This window comes from Lepisosteus oculatus, chromosome 15 (genome assembly GCF_040954835.1).
Source record: "Lepisosteus oculatus isolate fLepOcu1 chromosome 15, fLepOcu1.hap2, whole genome shotgun sequence".
NCBI lineage: Eukaryota > Metazoa > Chordata > Actinopteri > Semionotiformes > Lepisosteidae > Lepisosteus > Lepisosteus oculatus.
In genome coordinates, this window is record NC_090710.1 from 1,793,560 (window position 1) to 1,812,763 (window position 19,204).

General features: G+C 38.9%; 2 protein-coding genes across 2 annotated transcripts; both read left to right on the forward strand.

Moving 5' to 3' along the window:
- Positions 1-734: 734 nt before the first annotated feature.
- Positions 735-6,505, forward strand: LOC107079427 (snaclec coagulation factor IX-binding protein subunit A-like). Its single transcript, XM_069179046.1, has 6 exons — positions 735-843; positions 1,550-1,620; positions 2,062-2,177; positions 2,777-2,917; positions 4,263-4,374; positions 5,443-6,505. The coding sequence occupies exons 2-6, from the start codon at positions 1,563-1,565 to the stop codon at positions 5,598-5,600; spliced, it is 585 nt and encodes a 194-aa protein (XP_069035147.1). The 5' UTR covers positions 735-843; positions 1,550-1,562; the 3' UTR covers positions 5,601-6,505.
- A 6,134-nt stretch (positions 6,506-12,639) lies between these two features.
- LOC107079429 (rheacalcin-2-like) lies at positions 12,640-18,795 on the forward strand. Its single transcript, XM_069179047.1, has 6 exons — positions 12,640-12,720; positions 13,712-13,784; positions 14,327-14,442; positions 15,031-15,171; positions 17,070-17,181; positions 17,711-18,795. Exons 2-6 carry the CDS (start codon positions 13,727-13,729, stop codon positions 17,866-17,868), a joined length of 585 nt encoding a protein of 194 aa, XP_069035148.1. The 5' UTR covers positions 12,640-12,720; positions 13,712-13,726; the 3' UTR covers positions 17,869-18,795.
- The last annotated feature ends 409 nt before the right edge of the window (positions 18,796-19,204 follow it).

A 19,204-nucleotide genomic window follows, 5' to 3' on the forward strand; every position in this document is an offset into this window, starting at 1 on the left:
ACTTACACACATACAGGTTTACTTATTTACTGAACATGCCATGGGATTTTGAGACAAAAATGTGCTTTTAGAAACATGCCTTTACTTTGTTTGACTTTCCTGGACCCTGAGTATACAATGATGTTTCACATTATTTGATTCTAAGAAATGTGTTTTGTGGTAGGCTACAGTTTACTCAAAGGTCAGTGTAGTAAAGCATAGAAAAGGTACTGTACTGTTTACAGCAAACATGACATTAAGCTTCAGCAAAAGTACAAACAGCAGAGTGTGAAGTATTCTGAATGTACAAACACTCAAAATGTAAATAATGGGTTTGTTAATGCAAATTGTTATGTGAATTGCAGATTCAGCTACAGTACATGGTTTCTCTCACTTTTCTCTGTAAGCATTTGAAGCTGATCAATTTGGAGGTGAGCTTCACTGAATTAATATTCATTAAAGTACTGTAAGTGCAGAGTGCATTTAAGTCAGGATGAACTTGGTTACATTTTCTTTCAAGGATTAAATTTACAGATGTGCAGCAGATTGAGGGACTTGAGGGGATAATTGCTCATGAAACCCTTTCAAAACTCTTAAGATGCCCATGCTCCCCAAAAACAGAAGCACCACAATCTGATAGCTGGTATCAATAAATAAAATCTGACTTCATATTAATAAAATAAGAGAAGCTGGGTTGTGAAACATCTCACAGAGCCAAACTGCTTGGCACTCCTCTGTACTGTTGAGTTCAGTTCCCTCTTTCCACACTATATAAAGAGTTTGAATCTGGAGGAAATTTTACAGAAGAGCCCAGGTGAGCAGAGAGACAGAGAGACTACATACACTGTTGGCTCTGCTGACCAGGTGAGAGCCAATCCTTTTCACTCTTTCTTTACTAGGTATTCTGAGTGTCCTTTGGTACTTTCGCAGAACTGCTGGCCTGTCTCAGGAGTGGCTGGAAAGCATTTCCACCCTAGATCTGCTACAGCTCAGCTGAGGTTTTGTATCTCTAGAACTGCTTTGGGTGGCTCTGGGTGGCCAGGTACAAATGGTTCATAGTGTTTTAGAGTGAACTGAGATACATCAGGTTTGAAACTTAAAGAAAAATGTCATTAAAAGACCACATTATTATAACTGACTAATCAAACAGCAAGAGTATTTATAACATCCTATAGACAAAATACTAAAGAAAAAGTAATATAAATGATTATTTAGCTTTTTTATAATGTACTATAGTGCAAATGATGATCTTAAGTTCACTGTACTCTGTTGTAAAGGATTTTATATCCATTGATTAATTGTAGTAAGAGATACAAAAGATATCTCTTATGAAAGGAACAATGTGGTGCTGCACAACTTTGATTAACAATGAGACATCTATGGTATTTTCCTTACCATGATAATCCATGGTATACATGAAAATTGCTGTTCTTAAAATTTGATTAATAGCAGTGCATTGGCCTTCCCAAACGCAAGTATATGTAATATAAACTTTAGTTGATGTCAGACTTGGTGTTTTGTCATTGTCATAGTACCTTTCAGATGTGTGATCACCCTTCTTCTGTTCCAGAACTGATTCAGAAATGAAGACAATTTTTCTGCTGCTCGCCCTGGGGGCTGTAGGCATGTGTGCCACCAAAGGTAGGGCAGACAGACCCAGTCCATTACTGTTTGATACGGCGATTCATAAACCCATAAAATGTCTAACCTGGGAAATATACATTAGATGCTGCACAATTGTAAGATACTGAATGTCAGCCATCATAGTCTCATTTTTTTATAGGTTAGGATCCTGATCTGAGCTCTCTTTCCTTCTCTCTCAGTGCAGTGTTAATGCTTTATTGCATCCAGTGTATCTGCATTAACCCCTCTCTCTCAGTGCAGTGTTAATGTACTGTAGTGTGAAGTTAGTCAGTGTGTCTCTATTAATTCCTCTCTAACTCAGTGTGGTGCTGATATCCTGTAGTGTCCAGTCAGTAAATGTGTCTGTATTAACCTCTCTGTCTCAGTGCATTGTTAATTTAGTTTTTAGTCAGTACTGTATATGTCTATTAACGCCACTTTTCAAACTCTCTATCACAGAGCTGTCAACCTCTACCGAAGAGGACTGTCCTCGACGCTGTGCCGGGGGCTGGCAACAAATGGGCAGCAAATGTATCAAGTATTTTGGTGTCCACAGAACCTTTTACGCAGCTGAGGTAAAGACCCTGTGCATACCATTAGTGCATTCCACATGAATTAACTAGAGATGCACTGACTGATAGAGGTAGTAATTGATTGAGTAGAGGCACAATGCACCAGCAGATAAGCAACAATAGATAGGTAAGTTATACTATATTTTTGACAATAATAAAGATATGTATGTCAATCAGGAACATCATAAAAATGCATTATCATCTAATAGAAATAATAGAAAAACAACCCCCCCCCCCCCAGTTAACAATGTGTAAGGTATCATCCAATCAAGAAAATAAGATATTTCATATATCTTTGAACTGCATCTGTACTTAAGCATGTATTTTAATAATCCTGTAGTCAAAGGAAATGTATATGGCTTTTTTCTATTGGGTATTTTTATTTCACCAGAAGGTTGGGCAGTTTGTGCAGGAATGGCCTATGAAAACTGGTCTATGTTCAACCATCTTTAATACAGAAGCACATTTGTTCCTTTTCTACCATTATAAAACTAAAAAAATTAGCTATAAATGATCTCATTTTTATTTCTTACATACATAGGAGATCAGCTACATGTATTTGTTTTAATGTGCTGATGTTTAGTGCCTTATCTGTCTTTCAGAGAGCATGTCGCCATGCTGCCAGGAAAGGACATTTGATCTCCATCCATTCAAGTGGTCAGAATCACGTAGTTCAGGCTGTAGTGGCAAGAGGGAACTGCCACAGACCCAGTATATGGACTGGGGGTCAGCGCATCCGAGGGGTAAGGACTTACTTCTCCATTAATACCATTTCAAATCAGCTGTACAAAGCCAGGGCAAAATAGTATAGGTAGAGTAAATCCACAATTTCCCAAGCAGAACTGTTGGAGGGTAGAATCCCTGATGTTCCAGCAGACGTTTTTTAGGAGGTGTGACAAAATGTGATGAACTACAGGGCTTGGTCTGAAAACATTCCTAGAAACACTTCTATTTGGCTTAAGAGGAGTAGGAAAGAGCAATTTCATTTTAAAGGATATAACTTCTAACTGGACCAAGGGAGGTAGTGATACACCACTGCTTACTAGCCCTAATATTGACACAGGTCAGTAAGAGTTCTTCGACATATACAATTTACTAACTGTTAAGTTTCTGGTGTTTTTCACAAACGTGCATAAAAAACAAGTTGATGACAAATGTGGAGGCATGAGGTTTATAAAAAGAAAAGGAAAGAGAATTGACAAAGGAGATTTAGGGTTTGATATGTCCTTTATAATACCTTCAGTGAAGCTATATAGTGTATTAGACTAGGATTCTTAATTATGACCACTCTTCCAAACAGCGTGAAACGTTTTTGCCTTTGCTATAACTCACAACAAGATCTTTACTCTATTTCTAATCCTAGCAATTATTTCAACTGGTCTGAAAAACAAAATCAACTGAAAAAGTTTTTTGGGGCTACAATGTACATCTAAATTTATTAGGGTGACTCCAAGTGTATTTTCCTTTCTCTATGGGTTTCATTTGGAAGAATCTAAGGAAAACTAGTCTTTTCCTCTATTTACCCTGAGACATACCATAATGTATGCTTTCAGCAATTGTCTTAAAACATCAAGAATATTACTTCAGTATAACATGAAGCTTCTATGAAGACAGGCATTCTACATGAGAATATAATAAAGTTTTGGTAGTAAGAGGTCTGGTTTTAGGTGTAGATCTTCCATAGACCAAATCATTACAGTCCAACCATAATCAGCTATTACAGAATGTGTATGTTTTTAGTTCATCCAGCTTTTGTGTTGGCTTGGTCTTTCTACTCAAAAGAAAAAGAATAGAGTGTCGACCTCTAAACACAGGTCATGTCTACAGGTTACCAGTCATAGGGTAATCAGGGCTGGCCTTACATATGTAGAGAGTTACCTGACACAGTGGAGCACAAACACAGTGCAATGACGTCCCAAAAGTAACTCTAATAAAGTGAAGGGTTGCAGCCCATTTAGGATCCTCAGCTTTGTGAATCAAAGAGTGCCTGTAATCTGCCATTCTGGTGAGAAAAGTCAGAGAGATCAAAACAGAGTTTGGTTGGTATATTATGTATTTAAACCATTTTATGGGTTTATATAATTCCAGAGCAGACGTTTTTATTGGATGGATGGGAGCTCCTGGAACTACAGCAGCTGGGGCTGTGCAGCACTGGATGAGTCCTGCAGGAGAAGGATCTGTGTACAAATGAACTCTAGATGTAAGTGTCTGCCTATGTGTTTGTCTGTGTTCCTGACCTTCCTTCTGCAAATAAGTGTTTCCTTCTGCGTGTGTGGATTTCTGCCACAGCTGTTGTTAAAGGCAACTTAAAAATGTATTCCTGTCAAAAGTGTTTTGTTATTCTGGGTCTAGTTTCCAGATCCAGACAGAGCAGAGAAGTTTTGTAGAGTTAGACTTTTAGTGCCTGTTATTTGCAATTTTATGTCAGACATTTGGTAGTAAGAGGATATGTTAGGAGTGAATGACTATAATGATAATCAGTAATAATTGCTTACTCTTATAAAGCACTTTTCTGGACACACCACTCAAAGCACTTTACAGCTAATAGGGACTCCCCTCTACCACCGCCAATGTGTAGCCCCACCTTGATGATGCGACAGCAGCCATAGTGCACCAGAACGCTCACCCCACACCAGCTATCAGTGAGGAGGAAAACAGAGTGATGAAGCCAATTCATAGATGTATTAGGAGGCCATGATTGGTAAAGGCCAATGGGAAATTTGACCAGGATGCCAGGGATTTTTAATGACCACAGAGAGTCAGGATTTCAGTTTTACATCTCACTAAAGGACAGAGCCTTTTTTATAGCATTGTCTCCCCCTCACTATATTGAGGCATTAGGACTCAAATAGATTCACAGGGTGAGCACCCCCTACTGGTCCCACTAATACCTCTTCCAGCACCAATCATGCGGTATCCCATCCAGGTACTGACAAGGCTCACTACTGCGTAGCTTCAGTAGGTTGCCAGTGGTGAGCTGCAGGGTACAGCTGCTGGCATTACATACAGTACTGAGAGATGATCTGATTGATCAATTGAATGGGCTATCAGTGTTGTGACTGATTCATGTGACTAACATATCAATTTTTCATTGAATCAGTCCTTTGCATGTTCAACTGGGCAACTGATGTTTCATTTGTGCATGAATGCAGTAGCTTTCTTGATTACTGATTCAAAGATCATCTGAAAGTAATGTGGTTGACTGGACGACCAATACAGTATATTGGCAAAGGTGAAACTCTTGTTCAAATTCCCCCTTCTGCTGCAGACGGTGCACGCTGGTCACAAGTTAGCTGCCGTGCCCGGAGACCCTACGTGTGCCAGTACCCTCTGTATGGAGAGGAAGCGGAGGAGACACAGGAAGTGAGAGAGGAGCAGGAGATCAACGCAGGAGTGGAGACCAAAGAAGAGGCCAGCGCAATGTAATGGCAAAATAATAATAATACTAACAGAAAATGGCCGAGGACTTTCTTAGACCATCTTAACCATCCTTGAACTTAGGACATTATCCTCATAAGTCTCATACCATCAGTCTGAACATTTTTTCACATTCTCCCAAGATAATGTGTTTATTAAGCAGAACTCCTGGCTGTTATTCCACTCTAAGTCCTCATTAATGTGAATTAATAACATGACTAACTGGAGTCAACATCCTTGGTGGCTCATTTTGGGACAGACTTGGAATACAAGCCATTTCAGAAAACTTCTGTAATTAGACAGAGAATCTCAGCTTTCTAAAAGATATCTATGGAATAAAGAAGGTTCTTACAAAATCCTCTACTGAAGTACTAAAATCACAGGATGCAGAAAGTATGAGTTCCACCTTGGTTGTTTTTCTGTTATTATTATTGTGATATCTCAGCTAACTGCTCCAGGCAAAAATATATTAAAAAATTGAAATAATTGCTGCCAATTTTGCTGCCAGTCTCACTGCATTGTGAGAACCAAAGGCAACTGTCTGTCAATCGGCCGCTTGCTTCTTCCTACAGTGAGAGCACCTTACACAGAGCCCATCTTCTGTTAAAACACATCTGTGTGAGAGACACTGTATGCATGTGGCAGAGCACACAGTCACCCTGCAGGGTCAGGTTATCACTCTAGTTACAGGACATGACAAGGATGCTCCTGATATCCTGATATTCCCACTGGAGTTCTAGTAGGGGACTGAACTGTGATTCACTGTCTTAGATTTGATCTGCATGTGACAAGGACAGCTTTCAGACCCCAGTTGCTCAATTGCTGGATCCACAATAGCTTTATTCAGCTTGCAGGCTCTTTCTTAACTGTATGCAACTGATAATGCAATAAATCAAATCTATAAAGCATTGAAACAGACTTTTGGCTCTCATTTTCTACTGATCTGTCTATTTTCTATTATTCTAACAAATATATGTTCACACTGAAATCACTGGTGAGGTAGTGATTACCTCAGAACAAGACAATTGCAAATTCAAAATGAAATTTTAAATAAAACAACATCACTTGAGCAGAGTTTTGGAGGGTGCAACTACTGAAAGCTATCAGTTAAACACATATTAGCGGAATTTTTTGTTTTCTCACTATAAATGAATCTCTATTCATTTTTTAAATAAATGAATACCTTACAAATGTCCAGGCAATGTTAGATAATGTACTTACTTGCAGTGCCCAGTAAGTGTTTCCTTGATAAAGTTCTCCAGCAGGACTTTCATTAGATTACTTACCGGAGTTACTTACTTTATTACAGAAGAAAAAAAAAATGTTTTGAAAGTTCAAGGACAGCACAGCCTGTGCTCAGACGCTCAGGTTTATTAGCCTTATTGTCTGTAATGACTCATACACTCTGTAATGACTCATAGTGTTGTCAATGTCTGAGCAGTGAAACAAGCAGAGAGAAACCCTTAAATAGTCTTCTTTAGGATCAGTTAATTGAATTATTGGCTGTATGGTTGAAAAATAAGTGGCTTTCAGGAAACACCCCCTATTTTCATTCACATGGGTTTGGAGCTGGACCCCGTACAAATGCTCTGGTTGCTAATGGCAACCAGGACACGAGCCTCTCCCAGGCTGGGTGTAACAACTGGTATGTGATTGCAATCGTGCTTCTGAAAGATATTAAGAAGCTGTTTTTTTGGGGGGAAAAAGGTCTTTGCTCACTTAAAAAAGTTCAGTGGTGTAGTCGACTACAAGAGTACTGCAGTTTGGGGACAGTATACTATCTAGCTATACCTGTGACACAATAGTCCTTAATATAGAGCATAGTCATACTCATGAACATGTGATGATTGCAGGGGTGGATAAGGCATAAGAGACTTTTTTCATAGTGCCTTGCTAATGAGAACATCAAATGCTATATAATATATATACATTAATATATATATATACATTCTATATATACAATGCAGAAGAGAAGAAAGAAAACACAACATTTCGGCCGTTTCAGCATGGAACAAACCTATTACATGATCCTCTGCAGCCTATGCATGCTGACGCAGCTACCCACCTGAGCTATATATACAATGTAATATAAACAATATAATGTATTATATTTAATTTTTGTTTAATGTAATTTGGATTACAAGTGTACTGTACAATGTTTTCCTATTACATTGTTATTAGTTTGTGTGTTAGATAAAAACACCTGTTCCATATTGTTATAAATGTGGGGTTACAAAAATGGTGAAAATCAGGAACTGACTGAGCAGTTTAGCCAATGAGTAAAATTAATTTTCATAACCCCCAACCTGTAAGTGATTTCTCCATAATATACCTGAGCAGTTGGTATAATTAGAGGCAAGTGAATTCTTTATTCACTGGCACAGCTTTGGTGAAAGGAGTAATAATCCGGGCACACTTGATTAAGCAAATGTTTATTAACAATGACAAGACATAAACTACACTACACACAAAAACAAACAACACACGTTACTCTAGTGTACAGTACAAGACAAGGCATTTCAGAGACCTAACATTCTAATCACCCAGAACCCCCCCCAGGCGTCTATTAAGTATTAAACTGATAAATAAATCATGCCTACAGAGGCCAAATAAGAGATAAGCTGCCTTCTTAATAAATGCAATACAATCTGCAGTTAAATCTCTCTCTCTGCAAACCAGGTTGCCATAATATAAATGCAAGCCTATCTCCCTATTGTAAAAACACACCCCTGAGTAGGAAAGGCATCTCTAACCAAGGTATCTTTTACCCAGGAAACCCAAGTTCCCTAAAAACACAGAATAGCATGCTCCCCCTAACAGGATTCAAATACTTAGTTCCATTCAGGTTTTTTTTTGGATGATCATAAAGTAGGGGCTCTAGCATGTTACTAGCTTCAAGTTCCAATTCCTCCAGACTCCTCTCTTGTCTCTCATCTCCAACGCCTTTCTTGTGGTTAGACCTTTCTTCTCTCATCCTCTTCTTGTTGTCTCTCCTCTGTCTTCAGTTGACCTTATATGGTGTGCTTCTGTACTGCTCACAGACAATCATTAACCCACAACTTATATACCTAGGGTATACCGAGGTAAGTTTTACAACGTTTGATCAGGGGACAACCCACCTCTCAGCAAACATCCCCTCTGCTTTGAAGCTCGAAGTGTTTACTCTGTCTGGTACTTCATCTAAACTCTAAGAGATACTTCCTAGTCACAGATGGTTGTAAACAAATACAGTATATAAAATGTAAGAATCAAAGGGCTCTTCGATGTTATTGTGCTTCAATGATTAAAATGAAAAGTTCAAAGTATTTAATGTTTTAGGCGAAAAAGTTCTTTAAGGTGATGAATTAGTGGCATTTAATTCCCAAGCTTTCTTTTACACTAGCTACATGTTAGTTCAAGTAGGTACGGTAGCTGCATCAGCATGCGTAGGCTGCAAAGGAACAAGTAAAGGTTTATTTCATGCTGAAAACAGAAAAGAGCCCCCTACCAGCAACATAGTTGTTAGCATTGTTGCCTAGGAATAAGTAAATGTATATTCCATGCTGAAAAGAGAAGAAACGCACCGTTTCAGTTGTGGAGCTACTTCAGGTGTGGCTCGAAGAAGGCTCCACAGCCTAAACATTGTGTTTCTTTTCCTCTCTTTTAAGCATGTTTAAAACCTTTACTTGTTGCTTTGCTAGCTGCATATGCTTGAGTCTGATGATAGAATAATTAATTTCTTTTTTTTGTCTCAAGAGTTTTCCTTTACAAGGAAATTGTAAAGAAATTGTTTTATGTTGGACCATGAATAGTACTATCTTATTGATAGTATTTGCATGATCCAGGGAGCACATGCATGTTTAATACAAAGTTTGCTAAAATTCTGTTGAAAATGGTATATTTGGACTGCTGCATGGCTCAACAGGGAATGGTGCTCACTCTGACCTATGGACAGGATTACAAACACAGGACATGTCACCTGTATTGGATGAAGCTCTTAGAAAATGGATGGATGACTGGAAAACATGATGGAGCTTTAGCAAATGTTCAGAAAGAGGTCATCTTGCCTATTTCTGCCTACCTAAATATAAATAATGTCTCTAGCTCACCCAATTGGATGTTTCATATCTCAAGATGTTATTTGACGTCCATTGTCTGAAGATCGGGACCTCGCTGTGCTACTTGCTGTGGCTCACTTCTTTTTCTATCTGGACAAAGGAAACAAACTCAGATTAGATCATTATTTTCAACCAGTACTCTCCACTGTCTCTAGGTGAACTGGAAATATTATTTATGCTGGAACTTTAATATCCCTTTATTTGTAGGATCTGCAAACCTGAAACAAGTTGAGCACACTCTTCACTGTACAGCTATTTCTGGTGTAATGAAACAAAGCTCCACATTTGACTTAAAACAATTCTAGCATTTGGAAATGAAAGAAGCTGAAGGCCACATGAACAAAGCCACGGCTTACTTGTGCCATACTGCAGGTACTCGTTTCATGCAAGATTTTACCTTTGACATTTTTTCTAACTTTCGCAAACAATGTGCTGAGTCATATACAAAGCAATAGCATGAAACCACTTCTTGTATCGCTTTAATTATTATGCAACAACTGAAGAAAATGCTCACTCAGGAATATGTATTGTAAAACACGTATAAGTGTGTTGACTGTTGGTATTCCACAATCACCTGTAAATTCATCAATAATCATTTTCCATTTGTGTCTGGGTGTTTTTGAGTGATTTTACACTAATATCTTTTGAGCAAGAGAGCATACTTTGATATTATTTAATGTAAGGTGATATTTTCTTCAAACTTCACTATCAGCAACATGTTTACTGACACTAGCTTTGAAAAGTGATTTGAAACATCGGTTTGCCCTGTCTCTTTTTTTTTCTTTAGTCCCCTACAAGTGACATAAGTTGTTAGCATTGTTGCCTTGAAACAAGTAAAGGTTTATTCCATGCTGAAAAGAGAGGAAAAGATACACAACGTTTCAGCACAGCCTGGTGCTGCTACCAACAGCTACCAACTTGAACTAATATTACTGCCTTGACACAATTCCACATTGCTATTATTATTTTAACACTCTGGGTTCACGTGGGTGCCCTCGCCTCTGCCACCTCAGGTCGGCCACCCACCATCAGGGACTCAAACCCGGGCCTCCGGCATCACTCAACAGGGATCCAGCCTCTTGAGCTAAAGGGAAGTCTCCCGTCAGCCCGGCGGCTGCGGTACTTGTTATTCACAGGGAAGGGCGGTGACATCCCCACACTGGTAAGCTGGCTCTCACAACCAATGGAGGACTTATGTGTTACTTTATTATTCCACACTTCTATTATTGAACTACCTTTGCTACCCTGGGTTCAACTCCACAGATGGGTGTAGCTTGTATGTTCTCCCCTTGTTCATGTGGGTTAACTCTGGGCTGTGAGTGTGTGTTTGTGTTGGTGTGTCTGCTTTGTTATGGGCTGGTGCCCCATCCAAGGTGTACCCTGCCTTGCGCCCGTTGCTTACAGAGATTGGCTCTGGCTCCTCCACAAACCTGAATTGGAAGAAATGGTTAGAAAATAGATGGATACAGTAGATGGACACCAGTGCTGTCAAACTGCCCACATTGACTTGTACATGTAAAAAATAAAAGACAAATTTGTGACCTTACTCTAATATTGACATAATAATTTAATATAATATTGAAAGACAGAACAAAACCAGGCAAACATTAAAAAACACAAAAACCAAAGGGCAGTTCAGGATGTATATCTGCTAATGCAGCTGTCATGAGAAATACTTCACAACAATCCCATATTATATAGAAATTGTCAGGATGACCTTCCAGTCCCATGGTAAATAGATCTGTGAAAACACTAAATTAAGAATTGTCCTGCTGGCTGCAACATCTTGCTTGAATGACCTGGGAAAGGGACAAGTAGGATGTGGGACCAGTGTTCTACCACAGGTTTACATAGTTTTGTAATACAGCTCTCCAGCCACAGTTGCACACAGTAATGCACCATAACCAGGGTCACTTTCCCTCCCTGGTTTCCTGTCCAGTTGAAACTCCTGCCACCCGACTTCCATCAAGAGATGCAAAATACAATAGAGATCTTACACCAGCAGTAACCTTCCCCTTCATTAAAATCTCACCACCAACTCAAGTCACTGTGCCCTTTCTGGGACTGTGCTACTACCAATCATACATTCCTGCCATATTCAGAGGAATACTGGAGAACACAATAGAAATATATGAACATCCCATAGAAACCCCTCATCTGAGAACCAGATATATCACTACTTATGTATGAGATCCCTTGGAGTCTCTGGTGTCAGGAGCAGCATAGAATCTACATTGTACCCTGCCTGGAAGCACGGAAATGAAGTGTTCAGACCACAAAGTGCACAGGAGTCAAAGACCACAGTGCAATAAAATGTGAGTGAAAACTGCATATGTCAATGTACTGTCTTAAAGTCAGAGCAACATTGTTTTCCTGGCCAAATTTCCCATTGGCCTTTACCAATCACGGCCTCCTAATAATCCCCATCCGATATGTGATGGCCAGTGTGTGGTGATTGTACTGGCGCACTATCATCCAGGTGGGCGCTGCACATTGGTGGTGGTGGAGGAGAGTCCCCATTATCTGTAACGTGCTTTGAGTGGAGTGTCCAGAAAAGTGTTATACAAGTGTAAGGAATTATTATTATTATTGTGTTATTATTATTAAGTTAAAGTGGTAGTGTAGTGCAGAACCATTGAACAGACAACATTTTACCTAACTCGCACTTATAGTACTTAATGTCCATTCATGTATGTATTGGGTAAACTTGGTTACATTTTATATTACACAAAAATGGGGGGGAGATGAGGAGGTAATGGTTTATGAAACTCTTTCAAAACTCTTGGAATTCCTACTCCTCCCAAAAACAGAAGCAGCACAATCTGATAGCTGGAATCTGTAAACGAAATCTGACTTTTCATTGCGTGAATAGGAGAAGCTGGGTTGTGAAACTGACTGACACTCCTCTGCACTGTTGAGCCCAGTTCCCTCTTCCCAAACTATATAAAGAGCTTGAGTCTGGAGAGAATTTTACAGAAGAGCCCAGTTGAACAGACAGAGAGACTACTTATACTGTTGGCTCTGCTGACCAGGTGAGAGCCAATCCTTTTCACTCTTTCTTTACTAGGTATTCTGAGTGTCCTTTGGTACTTTCGCAGAACTGCTGGCCTGTCTCAGGAGTGGCTGGAAAGCATTTCCACCCTAGATCTGCTACAGCTCAGCTGAGGTTTTGTATCTCTAGAACTGCTTTGGGTGGCTCTGGGTGGCCAGGTACAAATGGTTCATAGTGTTTTAGAGTGAACTGAGATACATCAGGTTTGAAACTTAAAGAAAAATGTCATTAAAAGACCACATTATTATAACTGACTAATCAAACAGCAAGAGTATTTATAACATCCTATAGACAAAATACTAAAGAAAATGTAATATAATGCATATGATTATTTAGCTTTTTTATAGTGTACTATAGTGCAAATGATCTTAAGTTCACTGTACTCTGTTGTAAAGGATTTTATATCAATTTATTAATTGTAGTAAGAGATACAAAAGGTATCTCTTGTGAAAGGAACAATCCAGTGCCACACAACTGTGATTAACAATGAGACATCTATGGTATTTTCCTTACCATGATTATCCATGATATACTCTAGCAAACCATGACAATTGCTGTTATTCACTAGAAATTACAACACCCGAGATTAAAGCGTCATGGAGCGAATTTGTGACTTAACCAGCTTGGCTGAGGGCTGACCTCCTGGCCCTACCAAGGGGTAGCTGCAGAGGTAGAGAGGGGGTGAAGGTGGGATGCAAGAGACATGCAAGAGAGAGGGATCTCGTAGGTATTTATAGGACTTGGGAGTGGAATGGATGTCAGGAGCGATTGCTAATTACTGACAATTGAGTCCGATTGAACTCATCCCTGCTGAACTTTTGTTATAAACTCCATTTAAAATGTGATTAATCGCAGTGCTTTGGCCTTCCAAAATGCAAGTATATTTAATACAGACTTTAGTTGATGTCAGACTGGTGTTGTCATTGTCATAGTACCCTTTCAGATGTGTGATCACTCTTCTTCTCTTCCAGAACTGATTCTCAACAATGAAGACAATTTTTCTTCTACTCGCCCTGGGGGCTGTAGGCATGTGTGCCACCAAAGGTAGGGCAGACAGACCCAGTCCATTACTGTGTTTGATACTGCGATTCATTTAGGTTTTATAAACCCATAAAACATCTAACAAACCTGAGAAATATACATTAGATGCTGCACAATTTTAAGATACTGAATGTCAGCAATTATAGACTATTCTATGTTTAGAGTTTATAGGATCCTGATCTGAGTTCTCTTTCCTTCTCTCAGTGCAGTATTAATGCTTTATTGCATCCAGTGTATTTGCATTAACCCCCCTCTCTCAGTGCAGTGTTAATGTACTGTATTGTACAGTTAGTCAGTGTGTCTGTATTCATTCCCCTCTAACTCAGTGCCATGTATCTGCAGTGTATCTGTATTAACTTCTCTCTCAGTGCAGTGTTAACATTCTGTAGTGTCCAGTTTTTCAGTGTTAATTTCTCTCAGTGCGGTGTTAAGTCAGTATGTGTCTGTTAACACCACTTTTCAAACTCTCTGTGTCAGTGCATTGTTAATTTAGTTTTCAGTCAGTATATGTCTTTTAAAGCCACTTTTCAAACTCTCTATCACAGAACTGTCAACCTCTACCGAAGAGGACTGTCCTCGACGCTGTGCCTGGGGCTGGCAACAAATGGGCAGCAAATGTATCAAGTATTTTGGTGTCCACAGAACCTTTTACGGAGCTGAGGTAAAGACCCTGTGCATACCATTAGTGCATTCCACATGAATTAACTAGAGATGCACTGACTGATAGAGGTAGTGATTGATTAGAGGCACAATGCACCAGCAGATAAGCAACAATAGATAGATAGGTTATACTATATTTTTGACAATAATAAAGATATGTATGTCAATCAGGAACATCATAAAAATGCATTATCATCTAATAGAAATAATAGAAAACAACCCCCCCAGTTAACAATGTGTAAGGTATCATCCAATCAAGAAAATAAGATATTTCATATATCTTTGAACTGCATCTGTACTTAAGCATGTATTTTAATAATCCTGTAGTCAAAGGAAATGTATATGGCTTTTTTCTATTGGGTATTTTTATTTCACCAGAAGGTTGGGCAGTTTGTGCAGGAATGACCTATGAAAACTGGTCTATGTTCAACCATCTTTAATACAGAAGCACATTTGTTCCTTTTCTACCATTATAAAACTAAAACAATTAGCTATAAATGATCTCATTTTTATTTCTTACATACATAGGAGATCAGCTACATGTATTTGTTTTAATGTGCTGATGTTTAGTGCCTTATCTGTCTTTCAGAGAGCATGTCGCCATGCTGCCAGGAAAGGACATTTGATCTCCATCCATTCAAGTGGTCAGAATCACGTAGTTCAGGCTGTAGTGGCAAGAGGGAACTGCCACAGACCCAGTATATGGACTGGGGGTCAGCGCATCCGAGGGGTAAGGTTTGATTTTTCTCCATTTAAAAAACTCCCAACATCAGTTCAAATTAACTGCATGAAGCCATGGAGAGTAAATTTACCAGAAAAATTCCCATATTGAACTATTGTAGAATAGAATCCCTGAAATTCTAACAGATGTTTTTCAGGCCTAAAGGTAGAAGGTCTTGTTCTCAATACATCCCTTAAAACTGTTCATTCTGGCACCCTTAAAACATTCCTAGAAACACTTCTATTTGGCTTAAGAGGAATAGGAAAGAACACATTAATTTTAAAGGATTTAAATTCTAATTGCTCACAGGCCCTATTGGTTAACACTGGTCAGTAAGAGCTTTTCGTCATATATATTAATTGTTGAGCTTCTGATGTTTTTCACAAATTTGCAGATTACACAAATTGATGAGGAGGACAGTGGTATACACAGAAGTGGAGGCATGAGGCTTATAAAAGGATAAGGAAAGAGGACTGAAAAAAGAGATTTAAAGTATATAAATACCTAATGTCTGTTATTGGGTAGAACTAGGGATCTATTTCACACTTAATTCTGGAACAAACTTGAAAATATCAAGACTTGGTGTCTGGCTCTTTCACATATACTTGACTGGAACATCTCTGTGTTCTTTTATATTATGCATATCTTCAGCAAAATGATTCACAGAAGAAGATAAGAAAAAGTAGTCTGTTGAGTAAGGTTTGATGTATTCTTTATGGTGTGACAAAATGTGAAAAACTACAGGCCTTGGTCTGGAAACATCCCTAGAAACAATTCTATTAAGCTTAAGAGGAATAGGAAAGAGCAATATCATTTTAAAGGATATACTGTGACTTCTATCTGGACCAAGGGAAGTAGTGATACACCACTGCTTACTGACCTTAATGGTTGACACAGGTCAGTAAGAGCTCTTCGTCATATATAGTTTAATAACTGTTAAGTTTCTGGTGTTTTTCACAAATGTGCAAAAAAACAAGTTGATGACAAAGGATATGTCAAGCACAGACATTGAGGCATGAGGTTTATAAAAAGAAAAGGAAAGAGGATTGACAGAGGAGATTTAGGGCTTCTCCCAATCAGCATTTCAGCGAATCAGCAATCAGCAAGTACCTTTGTTTGCAATAACCTACATCATGATGTTAACTCTATCCTGAATCCCTGGCTTGAACAAGAGAAGCATCTGAAAAAAGTGTTTTTGTATATAAAATAAATCTAAATAAATTAAGGTGACTCCAAGTGCATTTTCTTTTCTCTAGGGGTGTTCCTTCATTTGGAAGCATATAAGGAAAACGTGTCATTTCCTCTATTTAACCCTGAGAAATACCATAATGTGTACTTTGGCCAATGTTATGGAAACTTCCATATCTATTGTTTGAACAATTGTAATAGAGCATTAAGACTATTACCGCAGTTTCATCTGAAGCCTTTGTGAAGATGTTAAGGATGCAAAATAAGGATATAAAGAGTTGCGACAGTAACTAAGAGGTTTTGTTCTAGGTGTAGAACTTTCATTGGCCAAGGTCATTACTACCTAACCGTAATTGGTTATTATGGGCTCAGTTTTTTTAGTTTATCCACATTTGTTTTGGTTTTGCATTTGTATTCTCGACCTTTTGACCCTAAACTCAGGTCATATATATCTACAGGTCACCAGTCATAGGGTAATCAGGGCTGGCCTCACAGAATAGAGAATTACCTGACACAGTGGAGCACAAACACAGTGCAATGATGTCGCAAGAGTAACTAAAAGTAAAGAATTGCAGCATAGCATGTGAAGGATCCTCAGCTTTGTGAATCAAAGTGTGCCTGTAATCTGCCATTCTGGTGAGAAAAGTCAGAGATATCAAAGACAGAGTTTGGTTGGTACATAATGTATTTAAACATTTTATGGGTTTATATAATTCCAGAGCAGACGTTTTTATTGGATGGATGGGAGCTCCTGGAACTACAGCAGCTGGGGCTGTGAAGCACTGGATGAGTCCTGCAGGAGAAGGATCTGTGTACAAATGAACTCTAGAAGTGAGTGTCTGCCTATGCGGTTGTCTGTGTTCCTGAGTTTCTTTCTGAGAATAAGTGTTACCTTCTGTGCATGTGGATCTCTGCCACAGCTGTTGTTAAAGGCAACTTAAAAATGTATTCCTCTTATAAAGTGTTTTGTTATTCTGGGCCTAGTTTCCAGATCCAGACAGTGAGCTGAGAAATTTTGTAGAGCTAGACAGGTAGTGCCTGTTTCTTGCAATTTGATATGTCAGACATTTGTTACTAATATGATATGTCGGGAGTTAATAAATTATATACTAAGAGATTATTTGATGGATCAATTGAATGGGTTATCGGTGTTGTGACTGATTAACTTTTCATTTAATTTTCATTGAATCAGTCCTTTGCATGTTCAACTGGGCAACTGATGTTTCATTTGTGCATGAAAGCAACAGCTTTCTTGATTACTGATTCAAAGATCATCTGAAAGTAATGTGGTTGACTGGACGACCAATACAGTATATTGGCAAAGGTGAAACTCTTGTTCAAATTCCCCCTTCTGCTGCAGACGGTGCACGCTGGTCACAAGTTAGCTGCCGTGCCCGGAGACCCTACGTGTGCCAGTACCCTCTGTATGGAGAGGAAGCGGAGGAGACACAGGAAGTGAGAGAGGAGCAGGAGATCAACGCAGGAGTGGAGACCAAAGAAGAGGCCAGCGCAATGTAATGGCAAAATAATAATAATACTAACAGAAAATGGCCGAGGACTTTCTTAGACCATCTTAACCATCCTTGAACTTAGGACATTATCCTCATAAGTCTCATACCATCAGTCTGAACGTTTTTTCACATTCTCTCAAGATAATGTTTTTAAGCAGAACGTCTGTCTGTTATTCCACTCAGTGAGTCCTTATTGACTTAATGTGAATTAATCTGAATTAATTACATGACTAGCTGTATTCGTCATCCTTGGTGGCTCATTTTGAGAAAGACTTGGGACAGATGATGTTGTGCTGATGCATACATCTGTAATTAGGCAGAGAATCTCAGCTTTCTAAAAGATATGTATGGAGGAAAAAAGTTCTTACAAAATCTTACACTGAAATACTAAAATCACAGGATGCAGAAAGTATTAATTTAACTTTGGTTGTTTCTCTGTTATTATTATTATTGTTGTGATATCTCGGCTAACTGCTTCAGGCAAAAAAACATTGAAATAATTGCTGCCAATTTTGCTGCCAGTCTCACTGCATTGTGAGAACCAAAGGACGCCTGTCTGTCAATCGGCCGCTTGCTTCTTCCTACAGTGAGAGCACCTTACACAGAGCCCATCTTCTGTTAAAACACATCTGTGTGAGAGACACTGTATGCATGTGGCAGAGCACACAGTCACACTGCAGTGTCAGGTTATCACTCTAGTTACAGGACATGACAAGGATGCTCATGGCCTGATGTAGAATCCTGATATTCCCACTGAACTTCTTATGATGGACTAAATTGTGATTGGCTGTTTTAGATGTGATCTACAAGTGACAGTGACAGTTGTCAGATGCCAGTTGCTCAATTGCTGGGACAACATCAGCTTTTACAGCCTGCAAGCCCTTGTTCAAACTGTATGGAACTGATAACACAATAAATTGTTAAAGCATTGAAACAGACTCTTGGCTCTCATTCTCTACTAATCTGTCTCTTCTCACAGTATAATCTGTCTATTCTAACAATGGGCATGTGCACACTTTTTTTGAGGTAGTGCAACAGAAGAAAGTTGATAGTTGATAGAAGTTGATGTTCAGAGGCTGAGATTATGGTATTGTCAGAAATGAAATTCTTTGGAGCTAAGGCGCCTTTTTTTCGCTCACCTGAGTGCCCCAATTCCTCCGCTTCCCACAGTGCATTCTTTTTATTTCTATTTAGTTTTTTTCCCCTCTGTCTCTGGCTTCCTCAGGCCATCAGCAACTGGATTGTTACAGTATTGAGAAAGAAGTTTGTGAGATTTTGCAGTTTCTTTCTTTAAAGGGTGTGAATGTCACAGTTTTTTTTCAATACAATTGTGTTAAAGGTTC